The 23,366-nt window shown below is 42.1% G+C and overlaps 1 protein-coding gene and 1 pseudogene across 5 annotated transcripts; both read right to left on the bottom strand.

Annotated features, from left to right (window-relative positions):
- Nucleotides 1-4,606, bottom strand: LOC127784449 (actin-related protein 2-like; annotated as a pseudogene).
- A 13,303-nt stretch (nt 4,607-17,909) lies between these two features.
- On the bottom strand, nt 17,910-23,366 carry LOC127773063 (uncharacterized). 5 transcript variants are annotated; one of them, XM_052299077.1, is made up of 12 exons: nt 22,964-23,366; nt 20,686-20,991; nt 20,249-20,536; nt 19,991-20,101; nt 19,869-19,907; nt 19,581-19,671; nt 19,272-19,340; nt 19,017-19,094; nt 18,782-18,871; nt 18,561-18,611; nt 18,240-18,458; nt 17,910-18,127 (listed from the first exon to the last, which is right to left on the bottom strand). In XM_052299077.1, the coding sequence occupies exons 2-12, from the start codon at nt 20,793-20,795 to the stop codon at nt 18,008-18,010; spliced, it is 1,266 nt and encodes a 421-aa protein (XP_052155037.1). In that variant the 5' UTR covers nt 20,796-20,991; nt 22,964-23,366; the 3' UTR covers nt 17,910-18,007. The 5 variants fall into 5 exon arrangements, 4 of the variants coding, with proteins under 4 accessions (XP_052155037.1, XP_052155044.1, XP_052155054.1 ...); XM_052299084.1 differs by lacking the exon at nt 19,869-19,907; XM_052299094.1 differs by lacking the exon at nt 17,910-18,127 and having other exon boundaries at nt 18,307-18,471.

The following is a 23,366-nucleotide window of genomic DNA, read 5'->3' as shown; positions in this document are numbered from 1 at the left end:
CTAGGTTTCTTCCTGGTATTCCTGTCTGTAATATCCAAAAATTAGGATTCCAGTGCGTACTGCACGACCCAGGTAAAACCATGTGTTTTCTTTGTGGCGAATCCTCCATCCATAAACACAATTTCTTCAACCCAGCCATATATCTTTGTTTCCCTTCACAGCCACATGAAGATAGTGTTCAAGCATTAATCTCTAGCCAACTTAAAGTTGGCAGACCAGGATACATGCATGGTACTTCCTCCACTCAGGACGGTACGATATATGTTGATAAATTGTCATACATCCTGTTGTCGAAGTCCATTTCATGAACGCAACGGAATGCCATATCTGCCATTCCATCAACCTCAACATCTATGAGTTCAGGAGTAAAAAGAGCCCCAGGAGCTCAAAACCGTTCAGTGCCCACTTTGATTGTATTATGATGAGGATGTTAGGTCCCGATCATCCGATAGGTATTGATAACTATCAATTTGGCGGAAACTTGACTCACACTCTTGAGCCCCGCAATCATAGCACCACGTCTCCTCTGGTTATCAACCGTGCCAAAACCGTTGACCTCGTCGAGAAGGCTGATCCCTGCATGCGAATCGAAGAACACAAATGCATATGAATGATTAAGCACTCGAATTTAGGGTTCCACAAACCGATCTAGCGGTGAAACTGTTTCTTGACAGATTAATCTAAGCAAAACCCGACTCTAAACGGTGACGGCTACTGAATAAATATGATTAGGAACGTCCTAGGGTTGCCCTAGGGCGCACCCCCTTGGGCTAAGCCCACGACACAATTACAAGGCCCAAAACCCAAACCAGATTTGGACTGGATGAGATACATAGCTTGTTTTTGCAGATTCCCAACAGCTCGGTTGTAATTTTGACGTGGGACTAAAACCATCTAAAAGTACACTCCATAAGCTTTTCAACAAGTACTCATGGGCTCCAAATTCCTTCTAGATCAGCTGCTAGGTCCGTTTGAAGTTCATGCTGTCAGGAGGTCCGAATCCGAATCCAAAACGTGTAGAACTTTATATCTTGTCTTCTATGGACCAAAAGTGACGTGGTGAGATGGAAGTGGACCTGGAGAAGGTCTTGGTTTGGTCCCCAATCAACTTCTTTAATGTCACGCCCAGAAGTTTCCCCTTTCCGTTGCTTTAAAAAAATTTGTTAAATAAATCGTCCGGAGAAATTGTTCTAATTAACCTAGAGTTGAATCCCTAATTAATAAATGCAATTAATAATTGGAAATGGCATTGTGGGATTTTTCTTGGGTTCCACATGTCGCAATTGATTAACGGGATTTTTAGTGGAATTTTCAGAGCCCTATACATAATTTTAACCCATTAAAATTCATAAACTGCAATATTTAAATCCCAGGGAAATTCCTTTTTCCTTTTCTTTTTCTTTCCCTTCTTTTTCTTTGTTGGGCCATCGGCCCAACCTTCCTCCCGCGCGCCCTCTTTGCTGGGCTGGCCCGCTCCTCCCTTTCCCTCCCCGAAGTCCTCCCTCCCTCCCTCTCTCCTTCGGGCGCCGACAGGTAGGGCCCACTTGTCGGTCGTCTCCCACCTCCAGCCGTTGAAGCTGGAGCTCCAACCGCCGCCGCCGAAATTGCCGCTCCCACGTCGCCGTCCGCGTCTCCCGCGCCCACTCCACGTCCACGCACCGCGCCCACGTCGTCGACCGCCGCTTCTCTGCCTTTCCCGCTCGCGCGCGCGCCCGCAAATCGGCGGGATTCGATTTGAATCCCGTCCCCCCTCTCTCTGTCTCCACTCTCCCACGTCTCCGGCCAAATAGGGGCCATCCCCGGCCGTTTCCGCCCCTCCCATGCCCTATAAATCGCTCCCCCGAGCCTCCTCTCCCCCTTTCCGCTCTCGCCGCCCTCTCACGTGCCTCCTATCGCGCTCGCGCTGCTCGCCGCTAGCGCAACCGCTTGCCGCCGCCGCTAGAGTCGCCGTCGCGCCAATCCGCCGCCGCCGTTAGCTTCGTCGCTGCAAGAGCTTTCCCGGCCGCCGCCTCGCGTTGCCGGAATCCCATCGGAACGCCTCTACTCTCGCGAGCCGGTGAGTTTTTCCCTCCCCTCCGCCCCCGGCCGTCAATGGCGTCCGCCGTGGTCGTTTTCCCTACTCCTAAGTCCTATCCTCCCCTCCTCTAGGTGTCGCCGCCGCTTGTCCGCCCCTCCTCTCGCCGGGTCATCGTCGCCGCCTTCGCCTTCCGCTCCGGCCGCCGTGTCGCCGGTGAGGCCTCCCGCCTCCTCTTTTCCCCTTTCCTCTCCTTCCTCCCGCTACCGCCGCGCCGCCACCCTTCAGCCGTGCGCCGCCGCTTCCACGTCGGCCGCCGCCGTCTGCGCCGTCGCTGGCCGGTCGCCGGTCGCCGGCCGCCGCCGTGTGCCATGCCCGGGCCGGCCTTAGCGCCGCCCGTCCCCAGCCGCCCGATCGGCCCTCGGCCGATCGTGGCCGTCCATCCCATGGCCCGCGTGGCCAGCCACGTGGTGCCACGTCAGCGCCACGTGGTACACCACCACACCGGCCCCATGGACCCGGTCCACGGTGGACCACCCCCTTTGAGCCGCTGACCCGTGGGCCCCACCTGTCGGCACTGCCCCCCCCCCTCGCTGACGTCAGCCCTGGGTATTATTGCGCAATAAATTGAATAAGGATTTTTCTTTATTAGTAAAAACACAGTTTATCTTCTAAAATTCATAAGTAATTCATCCGAGCTCCGTTTAAGTCCATTCAAGTCTCAGTAAATTTATAAAAATCCCTAGAATATATTAAAAATGGTTTTGTTTCCTGTTTCAGTAGTCTTATAGCATGTTTTGCTTGTGTGCTTTGTTTGTCGCGTAGATTTCGACCGTTTCGTCGATCCGCGGTTTCTCGAAGACATTGCTGAGGTCTCATCAGTGCGAGAGCAAGGCAAGTCATGCATTACAATTGATCATATTGTACCCAATTTACAAATATCCCGCATTTCTATTAAATGTTGCATTCTTTTACAATGTCATGTGGGATGGGTCCTATTACTTAGCCATATATTGATTACCTTATGCCATTGATAACTTGGGTATCAAAATGACTAGATGTTGGTTTAGGAAATGCTTAGCCATGCTTAGCTCAACTAGTACACAAATGGGGATCACATTATTACAGACTTTGACTATTAGCATAGTTTTGGTTTGGTGCCACCGCAATGGTGTAGTTAATTAAAATACACTGAATGGTGGGCTGTGGGTGCATGGTTTTGCTGGTCGCACTCATGGCAATTAAGGACCGGTTCACGGGAAACCCTGGGAGACTTACCGTGCTTACCACAAGCGAGAGGTGGTAACTGCTTAATCTGAAGTATAGCTTGACCCTTTCCTAGGCACCGGTGGCGAGGGTGGGCGTGATGGAGTTGGGTCGGCCGGGATGTCCGGTTGTCCAGCTGCCAGATTCACCGCGGCGCAAGAGGGGACCGCCCACTGCCTTTTGAGGGGTGGGAGTGAAACCTTAGCGTGGTGTGGATAGTTAGGGGAGGGTTATGCGAAGGGTCTTGTCACGATTTCCCTCTTTGCAGTATCATGGTGATACTTCGGGGCATGGCGACATGTGTGGAATCGTGTCTTGTGGGTACAGTTGTACACCTCTGGTCAGAGTAAAACTATTCGAATAGCCATGCCCGCGGTTATGGGCGATCAACCAGATTCACCGTGATTAGTCTTACCCTAGTTTAGCTTAATGAACTAGTGTAGTTCAGGTGGTTGGTTGGGCCTGTTGCAACGTGGTGTAGCGTTGGACAGTGATTGGTTAATATTTGATTAATTACTACAACTGTTTTACTGCTTTCAACTTCTGCTTTTAAATGCCTGCTTTATGCAAAAGAACCTTTAGCCTCCTTTGGATATATCCTGCATCATACCTCCTCTTCCGGTATGATTTGCTGAGTATAGTGGGTAGTACTCAATCTTGATCTCTTTTCCCCCACACCAGAGCTGAAGATTTTCCTAGTGGGAGCTGTTTTGTCGAAGTTGGTTTCGTCGCTGCCGTCAAGGATTGCCTGTGGAGTGGAGTCGCTCCGCTGCTGAAGTCAAGCTTCCCGGTTTAGCTCGCTTTTATCTTTTCCGCTGCATTTGTAATCTTTTCTATTTTTGTAAGACGTGGATCTGTATATCAACAATTATCGTTTGTGTACCTTGGCTGGTCCTGGACAGGGATTTAATGCACATTCAGCTTAGAAATTCTGGTTCGTGAATTTCTGGGCGTGACATTTAATCATCCATGCATTCCTTACACACGATCTCTTTTCTTCCACCCAAGCAAGTATCTCTGCAAACGAAAACACACAACACTCATTGTGTAGTGATGTTTGTTCAAATATATAACAAGTAAATCTAATATAGAACATATGCACCTTTGGTTGATTAATGCATAAGGTAGTCATGGTTATATCCGAGCTAGTTGTGTCCTCGTCATATTACCCTTCCATCTGGAACTAGAAGAGTGTGCTTTTGATAAGGATAGTGTTTTCAAGTCCTAGCTCGTATTCATTCACGCTTGTAATCATAGCTTAAATAGCATATATAGCTTCAATTTAATTATTTCCCGGACTGTCTCAAAGTCGGCAGATCGATTCATTCCTTTCATAATATGTGGATAAGAGAATCCATCAAACTAGTACCGGCACCATATAAGTGACACCATCATCACTAGAGTGTATGAGAAGTTGAGAACTCCAGTGAGCAAATTGCAACCCTCGAGTATATAGTGAAAGAACAGCTTGGACCTACCCCAGCTACCTAGCAAGCTGAAAGTTTGTATTTCTCAAACAGTGTATCAAAACATTTCTTTTTTCACATGATTGAGTGGTGGATCTGTCAGTAGAACCTTACACTTCAATGAATCAAATTTCAGCTCACTAGCTACTGTAAATGCATGATCCCACCAGATGTAGGAATTTCTACCTGGCCGGATGAGCTGATGAACAAACACATAGGAGCAGATAGATGTAGGTGACGAACACATGGGATTCAATGTTGATGAACTACAAATTCCCTAAAAGTTGATGAACTATAGCTCTCCCAACGACACATGGGAACGACAGCTCTCCTCATTGATGAACTAATAATAATAAAATTATTTTGTGTATTTACTTAATTACCTTAAATGTTGGATCGATCCACGAGCTAGGAGAGCTGTCGCCGGGGAGAGGGTCACTGCCTCGCCGGGGGTCGATTGGTGGGAGTCGGAGGGGTGAGGATCGAGGACTCGACTCAGCACCGACGAGCACCGGCCGGAGTCGGAGCTAGCGGAGGGGCAAGGAGGAGGAGGAGGACGTACAACTGAGAGTCTGATACGGTTTCTCGTGGAGGAGAACCCATGGAGCTGCGACATGGAAAGATGATGGAGGCGGTGCATCCATGGAACGACAGTGAGGAGAGGCCAAGTTCCCATGCAGCAAATGAAGTCTGACTTATGGTTGTTTCGAGGGGATTCAGTGTTTGGGAAGCTTCACAAGTATTTTTCGTTCAATTATTGTAGATGATGGCATGCACATTACATAGCTTATGTAGGTAGTAGGGTGGATCCAACGTGTGTGCGGGGAGGGGGGACTTAAGTCCCCCTACCTCGTTGGATCACTATTAAGAGAAGAGGAGGAAGAGTAGGGGGCTGGAGGAAGAAGGGAATAAGCTCCCCTTCCATTCTTTTCCTAGATCCGCCCTAGGTAGTGTTGTTGAATTTAGTTGCAGCATGTATAGCTGGGAGCATATCAACATGTTCTTTGTAACAATACTAGCTATAGTTTTTTATTCTTTCTCCAACGCCTAATAATAGTTCTTTTTATTTATGGGAAATACATTCAGTTCTGCTAGCAAACAATTTTTTCCAACAAAAATAAAAGAATAGGCAATGAACGATTTGGTAGACAATATCATGGTCAGAGAGCCAATAATAGAATGTGAGCAATTAGGGTTAAAAAGTTTGGTGACAATTGATGAGTTACATTTCTAGCCTTACTTCTAAATTCATTTTTTTCCGTGAAGTAATTCAAGAAGCATTGACATGCCATTTAGGCCATCTGCACTTCTTATCAGTGCCCAACGGTGTTTCTAGGCGAAAAAAAAACATTTATCTATTTGGCACTTTTTGTTGTTATAGGTAGTGTTTGTGGAAATTACTTTATATTAAAACTATTTAAGGTAGATTCATAAAGATGAAGATAATAGAGCCAACATTGAGTGTGAGTTGCAGAACGCATAAAAACCAGAGTGGCATGAGCATGGTCTTGCTGTATTGATCATGGCGGTGATGCAACTCTTCATTTTATTTTTGTTTATTTACCTTAGTCCTAATCAATAAATCATGTTTGATTGCCCCTATAATGGAATGTACTATGTTTCTGCATTTTGGTGAATTGCTGAAATCCTCCCTTATGGGCATTGATTTTGTCTTCAAGGTTTATGCATGATCAGTTTGAACTTATCTCTACATAGAAGAAAACAACAAGCTCAAAAAGGATTGTATGACTGAGGTGCATATGGTGTGCTCTTGAACATAAATTAAAAATAGAATTATTTCCGATAGACCAAGCTAATAGGAAATATTGATGGTTTTTATCTTGTTTTATCCGGTTGATCGGATTGATCATACTTTATCTGAATGTAGGAATGTTTCAGATGATAACATCATACTACATCATGTTTTAAGGCAATTGATTTATTTGTCCATAATACTAAGGAACCTTTCACTTTCAGTGTAAAACTGTAAATATGAATGCCCATGTCTCGGTTGCCTTTTGGCGGATGTGTTACCCATTATATATTGAGTTTGATCCCACCCTGCCATTCAAGTTAACATGCCATGTCTTGGTTTATTAGCCTCATATACTGTCATATGTGATAATGTTTCTTTTTAAAAAAACTAAAATTTAGTTAGAATTACATAAAAAGTTTATAAACTATATGTTTCATCCCCACTTTTGATAAATTCCAGACTCTGCACCTGCTAGTTACTCCCTTCATCCCACTAAGGCACAATCAAACTTAGTGCGGTCTCCAAAACTAATATTTGACTTTAAATTGCTCATATACTATAATGTTTGTAGTAACAAAATCATAATCATATGAAAGTAAGGCCTTGTTCCAGAACCCAACAGAGGGGGAGATAAAGTTTTGGATTTTCGTGGCACGCTTTTTCAAAATGCTAAACGGTGCGTTTCGTATAAAAATTTTCTATATGAAAGTTGTTCTAAAATATTAGATTAATCCATTTTTCAAGTTTGTAATAATTAAAACTCAATTAATCATAAGCTATTACCACCTCGTTTTACGTAAAACATTTAATCTACATCTTCATCTTCAGGAGATTCAAACACAGCCTAAATGCAAAAGTTAATCTAATAATACTATTTTCATCAAATAAAATTTAGTATAATAAAATAATTATTGGTGAAACATTAAAGTGTTGAATCTTAAAATATGTGCACGCCTTATTCAGTGCGAACAAGGGAATACAACTTAATTAGAAGCGAGGTAAGCTACAGAGCATATTAAGTTTTTTTATCACATCTCTAATCATATATTTAAGTGATTTTACCACATCTTCTCTAATCATATCATAGTGAGATGTAGATGTCTGCATGGTAACATAAACCCTCCCTAGTTGAGTAGACGTAGCCACGTAGGTGAGATACTTAATTACCACTCAAGTCCTCAACACGGATACATATATAGATGTGTACTTAGAGCATTATAGTCCTCAACACAAGAAGATATAAATGTGCATATATAACACTACTAGTCCTCAGCACGAGGTGACATAGATATTTTTCAGACTCTAGTCCTCGATACGAGAAATCTGGGATGCAAGAAGCCGTAGCATGCCTAGCGCCTTGACTGCACTAAGAGCGCCAACAAATATCGATAGCACCACGTCAATTATGTAGCATTTGCATACAGCCATGCTAACATGAGATGTTCTCCAGCAAACATGACAGTGGCCAAGGCTAGCAAAAATGACAGTGGCCAAGGCTAGCAAACATGACAGTGGCCAAGACTGCATTACTCATGCCCTACGTGCAACACATGAGCACCTACATGGAAACAAATAGCAATTAACGATATTAAGGAGTCATTTGAGGAAACAATGAGTTGAAATAATGAAAGAGAAGCACTTATCAATTGAAATGCAGATTATAGATGAGAATATAAAGTGAAACGAAGTTATTTGATTCATCATGACCATCACAATGAGCAATGTAGTCGATATGGGTCCCACCCCATACAATATCGGAGGTGCTGCTTGGAGGAGCAACTCTAACAAACCCCAGATTATCTCAAACCACATGGGCACAAACATAAATTGCACTAGTTTGTAAGTAGATTGATCAAGACAACTAATTATTTTACTAAACAACTAGATTCAAGATCTTTGGATTAATTTGGAATAAAATTGGGAAACATGGCTAAGAATAAGAAAAAAAAAGTAATGCCAAGGTCTGTTAAGAACGTGGCGACACGCCTACACACGTTGTTCACAAATGCAACATGTCTGTAGGGACGCTAGGCTGTCGAAGTATCAACAATTGTTTTATGAGATACAACCTTCTATTTTAATTTTTTCAAACAGACCACTACAACACTTCTTAGGGCATATACATCGTACATAATCTTTTCTATCTAGTACATTTTGAGTTACAACTGAGCAAATTAAATAGTGAACAAAAAACGATTATTTATTATCTTGAAGGATGAAGTCTGAGAAAAGATGTCTGCATATGGTCGTCTGGTGCCCATAAACACCACCAGGTGGTGAGGTGGTGAGGATTATCGAGTTGATCCTCGCTGCATGAACAACAATCTTTAGATCCATTGTTGCATGTTAATTGCTTGTTGTCAATATTAATAATAATATTGGAGCCTAACATTGAGAAAAAAAAAGAAAACAATGGAGAAAAATATGATATGAAGAAAACAAAAAGGATAAAAATAAAGAGGAAGATATTAGTAAAAAAAAAAGAGAGTGACTCCTTGTCGAGAGATAATGTATTATCAACGAAACAAATATAGTTTGACTTTTTTATCAGTAAAAATATGTGATGTGTTCATATGCATATTGCGAACAAAAAATGAAATATATTTAATGCGGGTTGTGTCCATAGTGGCTGCTAGGCTACAACATGGCGCCAACAAGTATCTAAAAAAAAGGGAAACAAACAACAATATATACTCATGTTTCGACAAGTAATGTTTATTGTGAGGGCGCGGGGTGCTAGGCCCCCTTGTCAAGGCAGACAGGCAGACGGGTGGAGCTAGACCGTTGTCTGGTGCTAATTCGTCATTCAGGTGTCGTGCGGTTGTTAGCTGCCATTAAACCCAATTTCGACCACTAATTACCCCAAATAGAAAAAATAATAATATCGGTGAAGAAAACAAAAGGGAAAAAATAAGAAGAGGCAGATAGTAAAAAAAAGTGGTGACTGCTTATAGAGAGATAATGTATTATGAACAAAAACAAATATAGTTTGACTCCTTTCAAAAAAACAAATATAGTTTGACCCCTTTTTTCCTTACATAATTATATTATTAGTAGAAATATGTGATGTGTTCATATGCATATTGCCAACAAAAAATGAAATATACATACCTAATGTGGGTTGTGTTGCTAGGCTATAAGATGACACCAACAAATATCCTGAAAAACTAAGGACACAAACAACACTGTATACTCATTTTTGGATAAGTATGTTCATTGTGAGTGCAGGGGAGTGGGGCATAGGCCCCCTTGGCAAAGCAGACGGGTGGAGCTACACCATTGTCTGGTCGTAGATATACCACGAGGAGAGGGTGTGGTGGTGTTCTAGTGGAATGCTAATCCGTCATTCAGGTGCCGTGTGTTGTTAGCTGCCAATTAAACCCCAATCACTAATTACCCCTCCAATCCTCAACACAAGGATAAATATATAGATGTGTACTTTGAGAATTATAGTCCTCAACATAAGTAAATATAGATATGCATATATATAACACTACTAGTCCTCAACATGAGGTGACATTGATATATATGTAGACTCTAGTACTTTGCACGAGAAATCGGGGATGCAAAAAGCCGCAGCATGCCTAGCGCCTTTACGGCACTAAGAGCGCTAACAAATAATGCCTAGCGCCTTTTCAGCACTAAGAGCGCTAACAAATATTGATAGCACCACCATGTCAATTACGTACCATTTGCATCCAGCCATGCTAACACAGAGATGGTGTTCTCCAGCAAATACGTGCTACTCATGCCCTACGTGCAACACATGAGCACATACATTAAAACAAATAGCAATCAACAAAATTAAGGAGTCATTTGAGGAAAAAAAAGAGTTAAAATGAGAGAGAAGCACTTATCAATTGAAATGAATATTATAGATGAGAATATAAAGTGAAACAAATTTATTTGAGTTGTGATCATACCATGTTCACTATGACCATCGCAGTGAGCAATGTAGTCGATATGGGTCCCACCTCATACAAGATCGGATCTGCTGCTTGGAGGAGCAACTCTAACACACCTCAGATTATCTCAAACCACATGGGCACAAACATCAAACCACGTCAGATATGGTCGTCTGGTGCTCATAAACACCACCACAGTGGTGAGGATCATCGAGCTGATCCTCGCTGCATGAACGGCAATTTTTTGATCCATAGTTCCTTGTTAATTACTTGCTGTCAATAGTAAAAATAAATTTGGAGCCTAGCATTGAAAAAAAAAAGGAAAACAAATAGAGAAAAAACTGATACTAGTGAAGAAAACAAAAGAGAAAAAATAAAGAAGAGGCAGATATCAATAAAGAAGAGGGTTAATTGAATCCATGCCATTATAAATTTGCTAGTTTTGAAAAATACCATTACTATTTGCATAATTGGAACCATGCCACTGGAAAACATTCAAAATCAGATCTATGCCACTTTGTACGTTTGAAACCCATTTTGAATCGTTTTCTATCTACCGTATTTTTATATAGACCAAAATACCCCTGCCTCTTACAACTGAACAGCAACACGATACTTGCTCTTGTCAACTCTGCAATTTGATGCCTCAGATACAATCAAAATTTTATATCTAATACCTAAAATCGCTGCTGCTAAATTGCTGTCGTCGGCCACTCCAATAAATGGTTAAATCAGGTGTACAAAATTACAGAGGAAAAAAAGGAAAAGAAGAAAAGAGGGCGGTGGAGGAGCCGCCGTGGAGGGGTCACTGTCCACGATGACAGCTCGAGCCGGCCAGCTGCAGCCCATCCGCTACATCGTCGTCAGCACCAGCAGGAGCAGAAGCAGCATGGAGGTCGCCACTGGATCTGCTCTCACCACACGCGAGCTCGCCGCCGCCGCAGGGCTGCACGTCGCTTCCACCAGACACGGCCAGCCGATCTCGTGTAATGCCGCAGACGGCAGAACCCTGGCCGGCAGCTACCGCCCTCCGCCCTTTCTACGCCGTCATCGTCATCACCGCATCTCGCTCAACTGCCATCGCCATTGCTGCTGGGCACTTGCATCGGGCAGGATGAGGAATCGATTTGGGGCTAGGGCTGTTGGATTTGGGGGTATTTTGGTCCATATAAAAATACAGTAGACAAAAAACGATTCATACCGGGTATCAAGTGTATAGCATGTCATGGATACAATTTTTGTTGTGTTGGAATGGCATGGTTCTAATTATACAAATAGTAATGGTATTTTTCAAAACTAGCAAATTTATAATGGCATGGATCCAATTAACCCTGAAGAAAAAGAAAAAAAAAAGATAGTGACTCATTGTAGAGAGAGAATGTATTATGTAAAAAATAAATATAGTTTGACCTTTTTTTGTTTTTCCGTAACACAATTATATGATCAGTAGAAATATGTGATGTGTTCATATGCATATTGCCAACAAAAAATTGAAGCAAACTGACCTAGGGAGGGATCGATCGTCCAACGACACGTGGCCAGACCGGTCGATGAAACATTAATCACTAACTTTGTTAAATGTTTTAGCTTACTTATGAAAATGATTAAAAAATATGCAAAATTAAAAAGTATTGATTGCAATACCAAGCACTACAAAAAAATTTCGTCTATCGACTAAATACATAAAAAATAGTACATGTCACAAAACTATATATATATTTCACAATTTATCACAAAACTACAAATTTAAGAGCATGTCTCACAAAACTATAGATTTATTGTCTCCGTTTATCACAAAATTACAGGTATTTTGTACAATCTATCACAAAACTACAGATTTAAGAACTTGTTTCACAAAACTATAGATTTAGTGTATTCGTTTATCACAAAACTACACATTTAGCGTCTTCATTTATCACAAAACTACAGATTTAGTGTATCCATTAGCACAAAACTACAGGTTTTAACAATGCTAAAACTTGTAGTTTTGTGATAATGAAGTCACTAAACCTGTAGTTTTGTGATATATTGTGCAAAGTACCTGTAGTTTTGTGATAAAAGAAGACACTGAATCAGTAGTTTTGTGAAACAAATTCTTAAATATGTAGTTTTGTGATAGATCGTGCAAAGTATTCGTAGTTTTATGAAATTTAATCGAAAAAACTATAAAAATAAAATTTAAAATGTGCAAAATGTTCAAATTTGAGTTGAAACATTGTTTTTCATAAGTTAAAACATGAAATTTGAATGGTTGATACTAGGGGTGGACAGGAAGCTCGTAGCTCGTTAGCTCGCTCGGCTCGTGACAAGCTCGGCTCGGCTCAGCTCGGTTGATTTTCCTCACGAGCCGAGCTGGCATTTTAGCTCGTTAGAGGTAACGAGCCAGCTCGAGCTGGCTCGCAAGCCGCTCGCGAGCCTTAACGAGCCAAGGCACATGAGCTGTGGGCCTTTGGAATTGGATTTTGGCAGAGATTGGAGGCCCAACAGCCCAACTCGGTAGCCAAAAAACCCTAGTGACCTTGACCTATTCTCCCCCCAGATCTCGATCTGGCGTCACCGCGTCAACTCCATCCCCTTCTCTCATTCTCATCCTCCCCGCCGCCAGCTGCCACCGCCAAGCGCCAGCCGCCAGCCGCTGCCGCCACTTCCCCAGCCGCAAGAAGGCACAGGCCACGGCGCCGTCGAACCTGGCCTTCTCCACGGCGGACGGCGTCGCCTCCAAGGACCTCTCCACTCCGCCACCGCACCCCAACTCCTCCCTCTCCATCCACATCTTCCTCCTCACCCTGCCGCCGCGCCTGCACATCTGCCCTCGCCGTGCCATCGTCGTCGTGTGGATCTCCATCGCGATCGTCATCGTCGTCGGCGGCGGCGGCGCCTCCAAGGACCTCCACATCGACCCGGCCCAACTCCTCCCTCGCCAGCCGCCAGGTCCCTCCTCTTCTGTTGCCGGCTGGATGGTTTAGATGGGTTGGCTCGCGAGCCTAACGAGCTAGCTCGAGCTTTCAAATGAGCCGAGTCGAGCTGGGTTTCTAGCTCGTTACGATAACAAACCGAGCCGAGCTAGCTCGTTATCCTAACGAGCTTGACCGAGCCAAGCCGAGCCGAGCCGGCTCGTTATCCACCCCTAGTTGATACACATATCTTTTTATCATAAATATAATCATGTAAGCTCTTATTGTAAAGATTTAATTGCGATGAATATAATGGCATGATTGAATCTTGGATCGGCTAAGTAGTTTAAGGAGAAAAAACGTTTCAAAATTGCTAAAAACAAATACATGCATGCATGTTGTCAAGCTTACGGATGAGGCATACCTTCTATCCTTGGGGTTAGGCAGCATACGAATATGGTATACCCAAGTATACGAGAAGGTTACCTTAGTCTTAAGGAATTAGGCTGATGTATAAAAAAACTAACTCCCCAAATAAAAGGTGTTAGAGTCCTATTTGGAGGGGATGCGGATTTATGATCTCGTATGTGTAAGATACTCTCTGAGCTCTACTTGGAAGCCAAGGTATTTAGGGGTATAAATACAAGGCCCTAGGGGGGTACGGGACCATCAAATCGACTAGAAGCCAGCTCACCAATTGATCTCGTCAAGTCGATCTCGAGAACAGTCTAATCGGTACTCGTCGGTTCTATTCTTCTCTACTGTAATCTTTGTAGTTCTTTTCATAATTCCATATAAACTAGATTATAAACTAGATTATGACTATTATCTTACGAGGGCCTGCAAAGGTGTATTTCTAGAGAGAGAATTAGCTACTCACGCAACAGAGCACCTGTTTGTTTTCTTATCTGTACCCGGCGCTCGAACGGGAGCAATTCTCGTGTGCTACAGCAAGCCGCATAAGTGTTAGGTTTAATTGGGCATTTGGCCCACTTAAATTAAATTAAATAAACTAGTAGTAATATGCTCGTGCTAATGTAACGGTAATATTTTGGTAATGTAAAACATGATTATATCTTTTAAGAGCATAATCACAACCAAAATTTAGAATCTATCTATATCGGAAAAATATAATCTGTCGAACAAATTTTATACATCATAAAACTTACAAAAATAAAACAATCTTATTAACAAAAGAATTGCATAAAAAGGTACCAGAGCAATTGGTAAATCAGGATACACATGAAACTTAAGTCCTCCCCCAATTTAAGTCACATGTGTTTAGTCCACAGAGAGATGAACCGACTTAGGGCATGTACAATGGTTATCATTAGTGGTCTCTTAGCATTGTTAATTAGGAATACTTGTTGACATGGAAGAAAGAGAAAAAGGGAGAGACAAACATCGTTGTTATGTATAACAACGGCTTAATAATGACTCTTAATCACTAGAATATAGAAATATGGTTACATGAGAGTAAAAAAATAGAAAGAATATTAACAAAAAGAATATTTTTTGAGTTAATGATTAGAGCCTTTGTCGTCTCAACTATTGTAAAGACATTGTCTCTAAATAATCTTATATTATTTAAGAGACCATACCCGTCTCTACCATTGAACATGCCCTTAATTGTGAAATTGCACAGACAAAAGAGAAACCACATTTACCACACGCATACATCCTTCTCGCTAGCATGGTCAGCCTATATTCGGTTTTGCCATTTACTCCCTCCGTCCCATAAAAATTAACATAGGTCATGTTTAGTTCTCAAAATAAAAAAAAATTAACATAGGTCATGTTTAGTTCTCAAAATAAAAATTTTCACGCTGTCACATCGAATGTTTGGACATATACGTAGAGTATTAAATATAGAAAAAAAAGCAATTACACAGATTACATGTAAATTGCGAGACAGATCTTTTAAGTCTAATCACGCCATGATTTGACAATGTGGTGCTATAGTAAATATTTGCTAATGGCAGATTAATTATGCTTAATAAATTCGTCTCGCAGTTTTCTAGCGGAGTCTGTAATTTGTTTTGTTATTAGACTACGTTTAATACTTTAAATGTGTATCCGTATATCCGATGTGACAACCAAACCCAAGATTTTTTTCCCAACTAAACAAGGCCCTAGTACGAATCTGTCCAGATTCATCGTACTAGAATATGTCGTATTCAGTCTTATATTTATTTTTTATGGGATAGAGGGAGTACAGTGAATGACTGTTGTTGACATAATCTTCCATTTATGTTGCACTGTTGCTGTTGAACTAAAAAAATGAGGTTTACACTGCACGATTTGTTTTGACGCAAAGCCTTTTGCCCTCGTCTGTTGCTCCAATATAGAAGTAAATGGAACTATGGAAGTAAAACCGGTGGTTGTTATTCTAATCTCGATTGCTAGTAATTCTTTTTCTAGCAACTTTTTTTCCACTATTCATATGAGTTCTGCCGGACATATTAAAAAAGAGAATTGACCCACTTTATAAGTGAAATTGGGCTAAAAACCTTACAACCTAACCCGCAAATCCACACAAAGAGAAAACAAAGAAATGCGTGTGGCGACAGAACAACTGAGACACGGTGCAAGTAATCGTTGCCAAGCTCTTCCTGACAAATTCTCTTCATCTTCACGAGTAACCCAATAAAAACTGAAGGATTTTTCACAATTGAGATCTCATCTCAAGAGAACACACGTACTATTGCTTATACGGACTAGGGTCTTCCCTTCTCGGTGTCTACGCGCACGAACACTAGGAGAGAAGCCTTCGAAACATTTGCCTCCCCGATCTTGCACCGAGAGAAAGTGCGAATCGAGTTTTTGGAGCGCAATATACTCGACTGCTCGCTGTTCTACGTGAACGACTACTCCACGACTGCTCACTGATCTACGGGAACGACCACGTTGCCCAATGCCCATGGCGAACAACAACGTTCCAAGGCATGGTGACCAATAACAACAATGATGGCAACCACAGTGGTTTCGCATCTACTGCTGTTGTGGCTGTACCGTACCTTCCTGTACATTCTTTCTTCTATAGTTCCGGTGAATTTGCTTCTTAAGAGATAGACATGCAGTTTCCTCTTTCTTCCAATGCTACGTGTCTACTTTACTTATCCTGCTACTTATACTTTTATTTTAAAGAATCGGAGCTAGACCGTGTAAATTTCATTGAATATTGTAGGGGAAAAAATCATTTGTAATTGTACAAGTATAAAGGTAAAACTGTAATAGAAAAGAAGGCTATATAAGATGAGTTCTTATCATCGTTTCACTCTTGCTAGGGTCCAAGTTTTGGAATTCGTGGATTGAAGTAGATGTGGGACGCGTCACCAAGCTAAGCTGCTCGCGTGCTACCCAGGTTGTCAACATGTTTCATATATTATTCTTGTGCATATATATTCCATTGGTAGGTGAATAGTCGTTTCCAATATGTGCCAACAAAAGGCAGTAGGAGTTATTTGACCAGCCTCCAGCCATAGGTTGCTAGCCTATAGTACAAAATAAGCTAGGCAAAGTGTAAGCTAAGCTTTTAGATAGATGAGCATCCCAGCAAATATGCCATCCGAACATCCATCGAGAAAATAGCGGCTAGCAGAAGAAAAACGCCCTCCAGTAGATACTCTATCCCACCCTCCAAATTTAACGCATCATCTATCCGAGAGAAAAAAATGCTAAATTTGGCATTCCTCTCTCCTCACGCTATCCCGCAACTGCCAGCACCCAGACCAAATTCGGGCCCCCATCCGGATCAATTCCCCGTCCACCGCCATCGTCGCAGGTCGGCCTTGCCCCATCCGAATCGACTCCTCGCAAAGACTGGGTGGTGGTGGCAGCGGACCATCGGTGGGAGAAGGAGAGAGATGGACTCGTCGGGAGGAGGGTGGAGAGAGATAGGTATACCAGAAGGATAGCGTCGCCGCTTGCATCCGTGTCCGTCGGCCGCCGCCTGCCTCCTCCGCACTCGTCGGCCGCCGCTGCCGCTTCCGCACCCGCCGGCCGCCTCCCGCCGTCGGCCACTTGCGCCGCTCCTCCGCCCCTTGCGCCACCCGTACCACTCCTTCGATCGCACCGCCCCTCGCCCAGCCGCTCTTCCGATTGCGTCGCCCCTCCGATCAGCCCTCGTCCTCCCCGTCCTCTCGGCACCGGCGGTAGAGAAGAGATAAAGGTGGGAAGATTTTTTTTTTAGAGTGGTGATAAATAAGTGGTAGTTGTAAAATATTAGTAAAATATATGATGTTGGTATATAGAGGATGTAATATGAATGATCTGTTAAGTGAAAAGTAATATGGAGTAGAAATCTTTTTAGATGACTATCTAAATGGGAGTATGAAGGATGAAATTTAGATGAGCTGCTGGGATGCTCAGATAACCATTCTGTGGTTCATGTTAATGGAGACAGGAATTGCGCTTTGTTGGCGGATTCAACTACTCCCTCTGTATTTTTAACTAACTTCATATATTTAGAAGTATGCACTCTATGTGGTTTGTGAGCTTTTTCACTAGCGACAGCCACGCCACAGGATTCACAGGAATAGTGTGCAGGCATCTGCTATCATATAGGATCCTAAGATGAGTTATTTTTTAGGAGTCGTGCAAAATGTCTAGTCGCCTCAGAAATGGTTGTATTCCAAGCGTCGTTTTCCGTTGGATATGAGTACCACATATTGCTACAATGCATGTCCTTGTTCTGCTTTCAATAGTCAAGCTATCAAATGCGTCCACAATCTACTTCTCTCCGGGCAGGCCCTTGCTAACACATCCTCCAGGCTCCCCAACGAATGTAGCCTTTCTTCCAGCTTTAGTTTCACAGCCGGAACTTGCTGCAAGTAACAACATGCCCATGCTTAGTTTTTTTTTTTTTTCAAATGTTGATCATTCGTGAAGAGGAGGATATATCACTTGTTTTAGTTTCAAACGTTTATATGGGGTTACCTTTGATATCCAGAGAATGTAGAGGGCTGCAAGCTCAGATTGGACACATGCCTCACCAAATTCATCGGCAGGGGCATTCAGGCAGTCTGACAGGAGGTATATCTCCTGGACTAGGAAGAGATCCACCAGCGATGTGCCTGCAGCACACTCTGTTTCCTCACTGCTGAGCAAGAACTTCATCCACCATTGTGAGAGGAACCTACGATGGATCCACAAAGACTACACCAACACACTAGCACAATCAACATAGGGGAACAACATTCACTAGAAATTATGGCACTAACATAAAAATCTCACAATCATGATGGGCAAACTTCAAACCTCTCTCCCTTGGTAGCGCCTGATAAGTTTCTCATTCCACGTCAGTTCCTCCTGTCAGATGCAATTACTCAAGCACCAGAGTAATTTGTGTTTCTCAAATAAAATGAAATGCACAGGCGAGTTTTTCCTTTGTAACAGATGTACAATGAAAAACAGAGGGAAAGATGGCACAAGGGGAACCATAGTGAAGCAGGTATAGATTTTAATGAAATACAACATACCTTCCACAGTAAATGAACTTCTGACTTCCTATCAAGGGAATCTTCTGTGTCCTCTACATGGCAACTGTCTAGTAATGCAAGCAGTAGGGACTGCAAACAATCAATAAAATGACATGTTTGAGACAGCTCAAACGATATGCCACAGGTTGTTCAATATGCAAATGTTGAGTGGGATACAAGTTTGCTTTGGAAGTAGTAATTAGTACTAGCTACACAAATAAGGGCAGGGACTAACCCGTCGGTAGTGAAAACAACAGTTGTCAGCGACATGTAACTCGTTCCATCTTGTTGATTTCTTTAACTCATTCAGAACCTTTAACAGAAATTAGATGCTGATGAGGATAAGCATGAACTGATAACAGACAGGCAGAAATTTTGTAGGGTTTTTGCAATATAACCTAGCTACCATGGTGGTGCTCAGAAGTTTGCACATAAGATTAAGAAAAGTGGACAAAGAATTTTTAGCAGCTTGATTTTCCTTTACCCATACCTGTTCTCTTGTCATGTAGGGAATAAGCCAGCAGCGATGCCTCCACGCACGGTAGTTCATCTTTGATTTCTGCATAAAGGATCAAACTATCTTTTTGTACACTGTTTATCACTACAAGTGTGAAATGTCAAAGTAATTTAATAACCACCCGGCAAAAAAAAGTAATTTAATAACCAGTTAAATAAGGAACTGTGTGAAATGCTAATATGATGAGTTCGGATAATTATCTGCTAGGAAATGAAGGTTCCGAAAAGTAGATGGGAATAATTCTATTAACATCCCAAAGAAGTAAATATTTATAAGTATGACCTCTGCTATCTGTTTCACTAGTACAGATTCCATCTCTATAAGCTCCGACACATCCTGGTTGTGCTCTGAAACCTTCTTGATCACCCATCTCCTGTAGTAGGCAATCAATTTAAAGTTTAAACTGTAAACTGTGTGGGCATGGGCAAAATCAACATAATATTTCTGTGCTGCCCAAATAAAATCCAGCCCCAACGAGTTTTTTACAGCGGTCCTCGGAAGAATGGGAGGTATTGAAATGTAGAGGAACTCATAAATAATCATGGGGCATATATCTCAAGATTATCATACCTGTTGGTCATAGGCATCCACTTTTTTCCTAAAAAATCCCTAAATTATTTAAGAGGTGACCTGAAAGAGTTTCCCCAAATTCCATAATTTGACAACTTGACAAGTGAAAAGACAAGCTGTACCTATGGCTCCAGGTGCTTTCGTTTTTTGGTGAGTATGAAAGGATCAGAGCACACAATTGCAGCTCATCCTTGAGCTTAGTGAAATCATAATTCACTGATAGCACTATCTTCCTGCCAAAAGAAAAGAAGCATAAAACAACCACGTGGAATCCCTTCCAGGCAGTGATGAACCTTATTTCCAACTTAATCAAAGTCACATCCTTCTAGCTATGAAAGATGCAACCTTTTAGCGATACCGTGATAGGTTGACAGCATTACCTTGAGTTCCATGCGGTGAGCATGTCAGGGCAAAGAATGAGCAGTGCCTTGCTGTGCCTCATCAGATCAGTTTCCATGAATGAACCATCCTTGGCTGCTGCTGAATTGGAGTATGCATGCTGTGAAGCACGGTAGAGCTTAGGTAAGATTTCCGTGGATATGGCAAGCTTATGGTCTTTGCACCACAGGTATCTCTGAGGACATTCAGGTACTTCAAATGTCCAATTACTAGTCTGGCTGTGTTCTAGTGACTGGAACTGTGTCGGGTGCAAGAACCCCACTTCATCTCTGCATGAATACTCATCAGAGAGTTAAAAACAGCCAAATTACGCAGGAAATTGAATTTCAAAAAAAAAATTGTGTTGCAGAATGCAAGAAGTGAGGACAAGAAAATGCGTGCAGGGAGAAATTTGAATGGAGAAACCAAATGTGATTACATGAGGGAGTCTTGATGGAGGATTTGCTCAAAGTGGTGGAGGATACCCTCCCCGAGCTGCGCCACTTCCTCTTGCTTGGCTGCCAAAGCTGTTGCTGCTTCTTGTTCCATTGCTCTCCTCACTCTTCTCTGTTCTTGCGAAATCTGTGCTAGTGCAGCCAAAGGGGCGCGTGTCCTCAAGAGTGAGCTTCCTCAATGGCTTCTCAGTGCTTTGGGGTATCTGCGTCACACCAGATCCACCCCAGCCAGTGGCAAACCCAGGATCTTTACCCTTTGTGTTCTGACGCCTCAAGTGCCAAATCAAAGTCTTCATGCACATAAATACAACAAAGGTCTTAATTTATGAAAAGTACAGTTAGAATCAAGTTTTACATAGCACAAACGATGAAATTTAATCACATTTATCACTGTGGCGCTTTTCCATAGCACAGAAACGCTCGATCACATAATCGGTAATCACTAATCTTAAAAAAAGGCTCTCTCAGTGAAGTTATTAAATGAATTTACCAATCTTTACGCCTTGAACCTCTTGTCACTTCGCATATCCTCAACGAAGTTATTAAAATGAAACGAAGTCTCATAATGTACATACTTGAGAATTCACTGGGATAAGACTTGACAAGACTAATAATTTTGTCTTTGTCATATGGGAGTTTATTGGGTTCAAAGCTGGCATACAAACAAGCAACGCCATATCTACCTTGCTAAAGAAACAAAGAATGCCCGAATTCCTCTTAATATTTGACTAACAAAGTGTTTGTGCGTTGCAACAGGAAAAAATACAATAACCATAAACACTAAAACAATGGGAAAAATTAAAATAACAATTGAACTTTTCTGAAATTCCTCAAACCATATTCAAAAATAAATGAAGTGACATGACAGTTATATATGTTAGCGAAAATTCCCAAGGTTCACCAGTAATTGTTGAATAAGGTCAGTGAACCACAGCACCCACCCCTAACTCTGTTCCTTACCACAGTGCACTGATCACATATACAACCTTTGCAATCTGTTCTCAGGTAAACTCCAGATGTACTAAAAACTAACATAAACTTCTTTATGGTGTGTAAGCATGAAATGGAGCTTAATTTCTGCAAAATACATGTCCCTTATAATTTTCTTCTTCTATGGAATTACTCCTTTACATGTCTCTTTGATGAGCAAATGGAGCTTAATTTCTGCAAAATACATGTCCCTTATAATTTTCTTCTTCTATGGAATTACTACTTTACATGTCTCTTTGATGAGCAATTGCAGCACTGAACTAAGCTAAATAGATTAATTTGACAGTTTTCAGTTGCCAGCTACCATATCGCACAAAGCCCTTGACATGATACCACACACAGCAACTTTGAGAAGAATCAATACAAGCCCAAAATTTTAATATATGTTCTTGTCGATCAGGATGTTAGATTTAATATTTTTGAGGAGACCAGATTAAGATGGATCAAGTAGAGCTCATTTTTTTCTTGTACCAAATAGATTGAGGTGACATGGAAATTAGCTTTAATCTTATCCCTTTTTGAATGCTTAGGACATCCTTAATTAATTATAGTATTATATTTCTAAAAATTAAAGTTTGTGTTAAGTCTTTTTTTTAGAAATTGTAGGGAAAGGTATAATGCTTGACGCCTTGACCTATCACATATGGCTTGTTGAGATGTTCAATATCTCAACTTGTTATAAATTTTGATGTTTCGTCTGAAAGTAAAACTCAAATTTACATGATTGCTGGGTAACAATGAAAATTTTATTGAAAAAACAAAGGGAAATACCAATATGTGCTCTCCATCAAGATATCTAATTCCTAATTTGCCTTCAGCACTTTCAAGTGTTTTCAGAAAAGAAAGTTTACATTTACTAACTTTGACATGGGTATTTGACTTTAAGGATATATATAATTCCAGGATGAGATTTAAGCACCTCCAAGATATATAATTCCTCAACATCAATTCATCATTTAAGCACTTCCAAGATATTACAGCATGAAATTTGATTATGGAACTATAGACAGATAACTTTGCCATGGCAATCATCATGATATGAGCAACGTATCTGAGAGAAAAATCAAGCTTATAAGAAAACCAGTCAAGCAAATGGGAGATCTCATTCACTGCATGCCTAATTTGCTTCTTCTAAGTTAAATTGTTTGCATGTGCTGGCTTGAACTATTTCCTCTATATCAGCACCCGCTGACCACATTTGCATGGCCTTTTCTGAACCCAACTTACAGACCTTCAAGAATTTGCATTTAGTTGTGTTTTAGTACTCATTACCTTGCGATTCGCAATCTGAGGTGGAAGCCGGAGTGGTGGGCCGCGGCGGCTGAGGCGGGGAGGCGTGGGCTCGTGGGGAGGAGATGGCGGCTCGTTGCCGGCCTACCCCCAGCTCCGTCTTCTCTGAACTTGCCGTAGGGGAGGGGAGACGTGGCTGAGCGCCACTGTGTAGTCATGTGGCCATCTGGGAGATGGAGGAGGTGTGCTGAGGCCGCACGGATGCCGACTACGGGGATGGAGAGTACGAGAAGCGGCAGCAGGGCTAGGAAGGTGGTGGAGGAGGAGGAGGTGGAGGCGGTGGCTGCGGCGGGTGAGGAAGCGGTGGTGGCGGGCGGCGAGGTGGTGCCCGTGCGGCGTGCCCCCGCAATCTCGTCGCGGTTTGGGGGCGGAGTAAACCTTTTTT

Source organism: Oryza glaberrima, chromosome 1 (genome assembly GCF_000147395.1).
Source record: "Oryza glaberrima chromosome 1, OglaRS2, whole genome shotgun sequence".
NCBI classification, from domain to species: domain Eukaryota; kingdom Viridiplantae; phylum Streptophyta; class Magnoliopsida; order Poales; family Poaceae; genus Oryza; species Oryza glaberrima.
The sequence above is the reverse complement of the archived record's forward strand: the minus strand, read 5'-3'. Positions and strand labels throughout refer to the sequence as shown.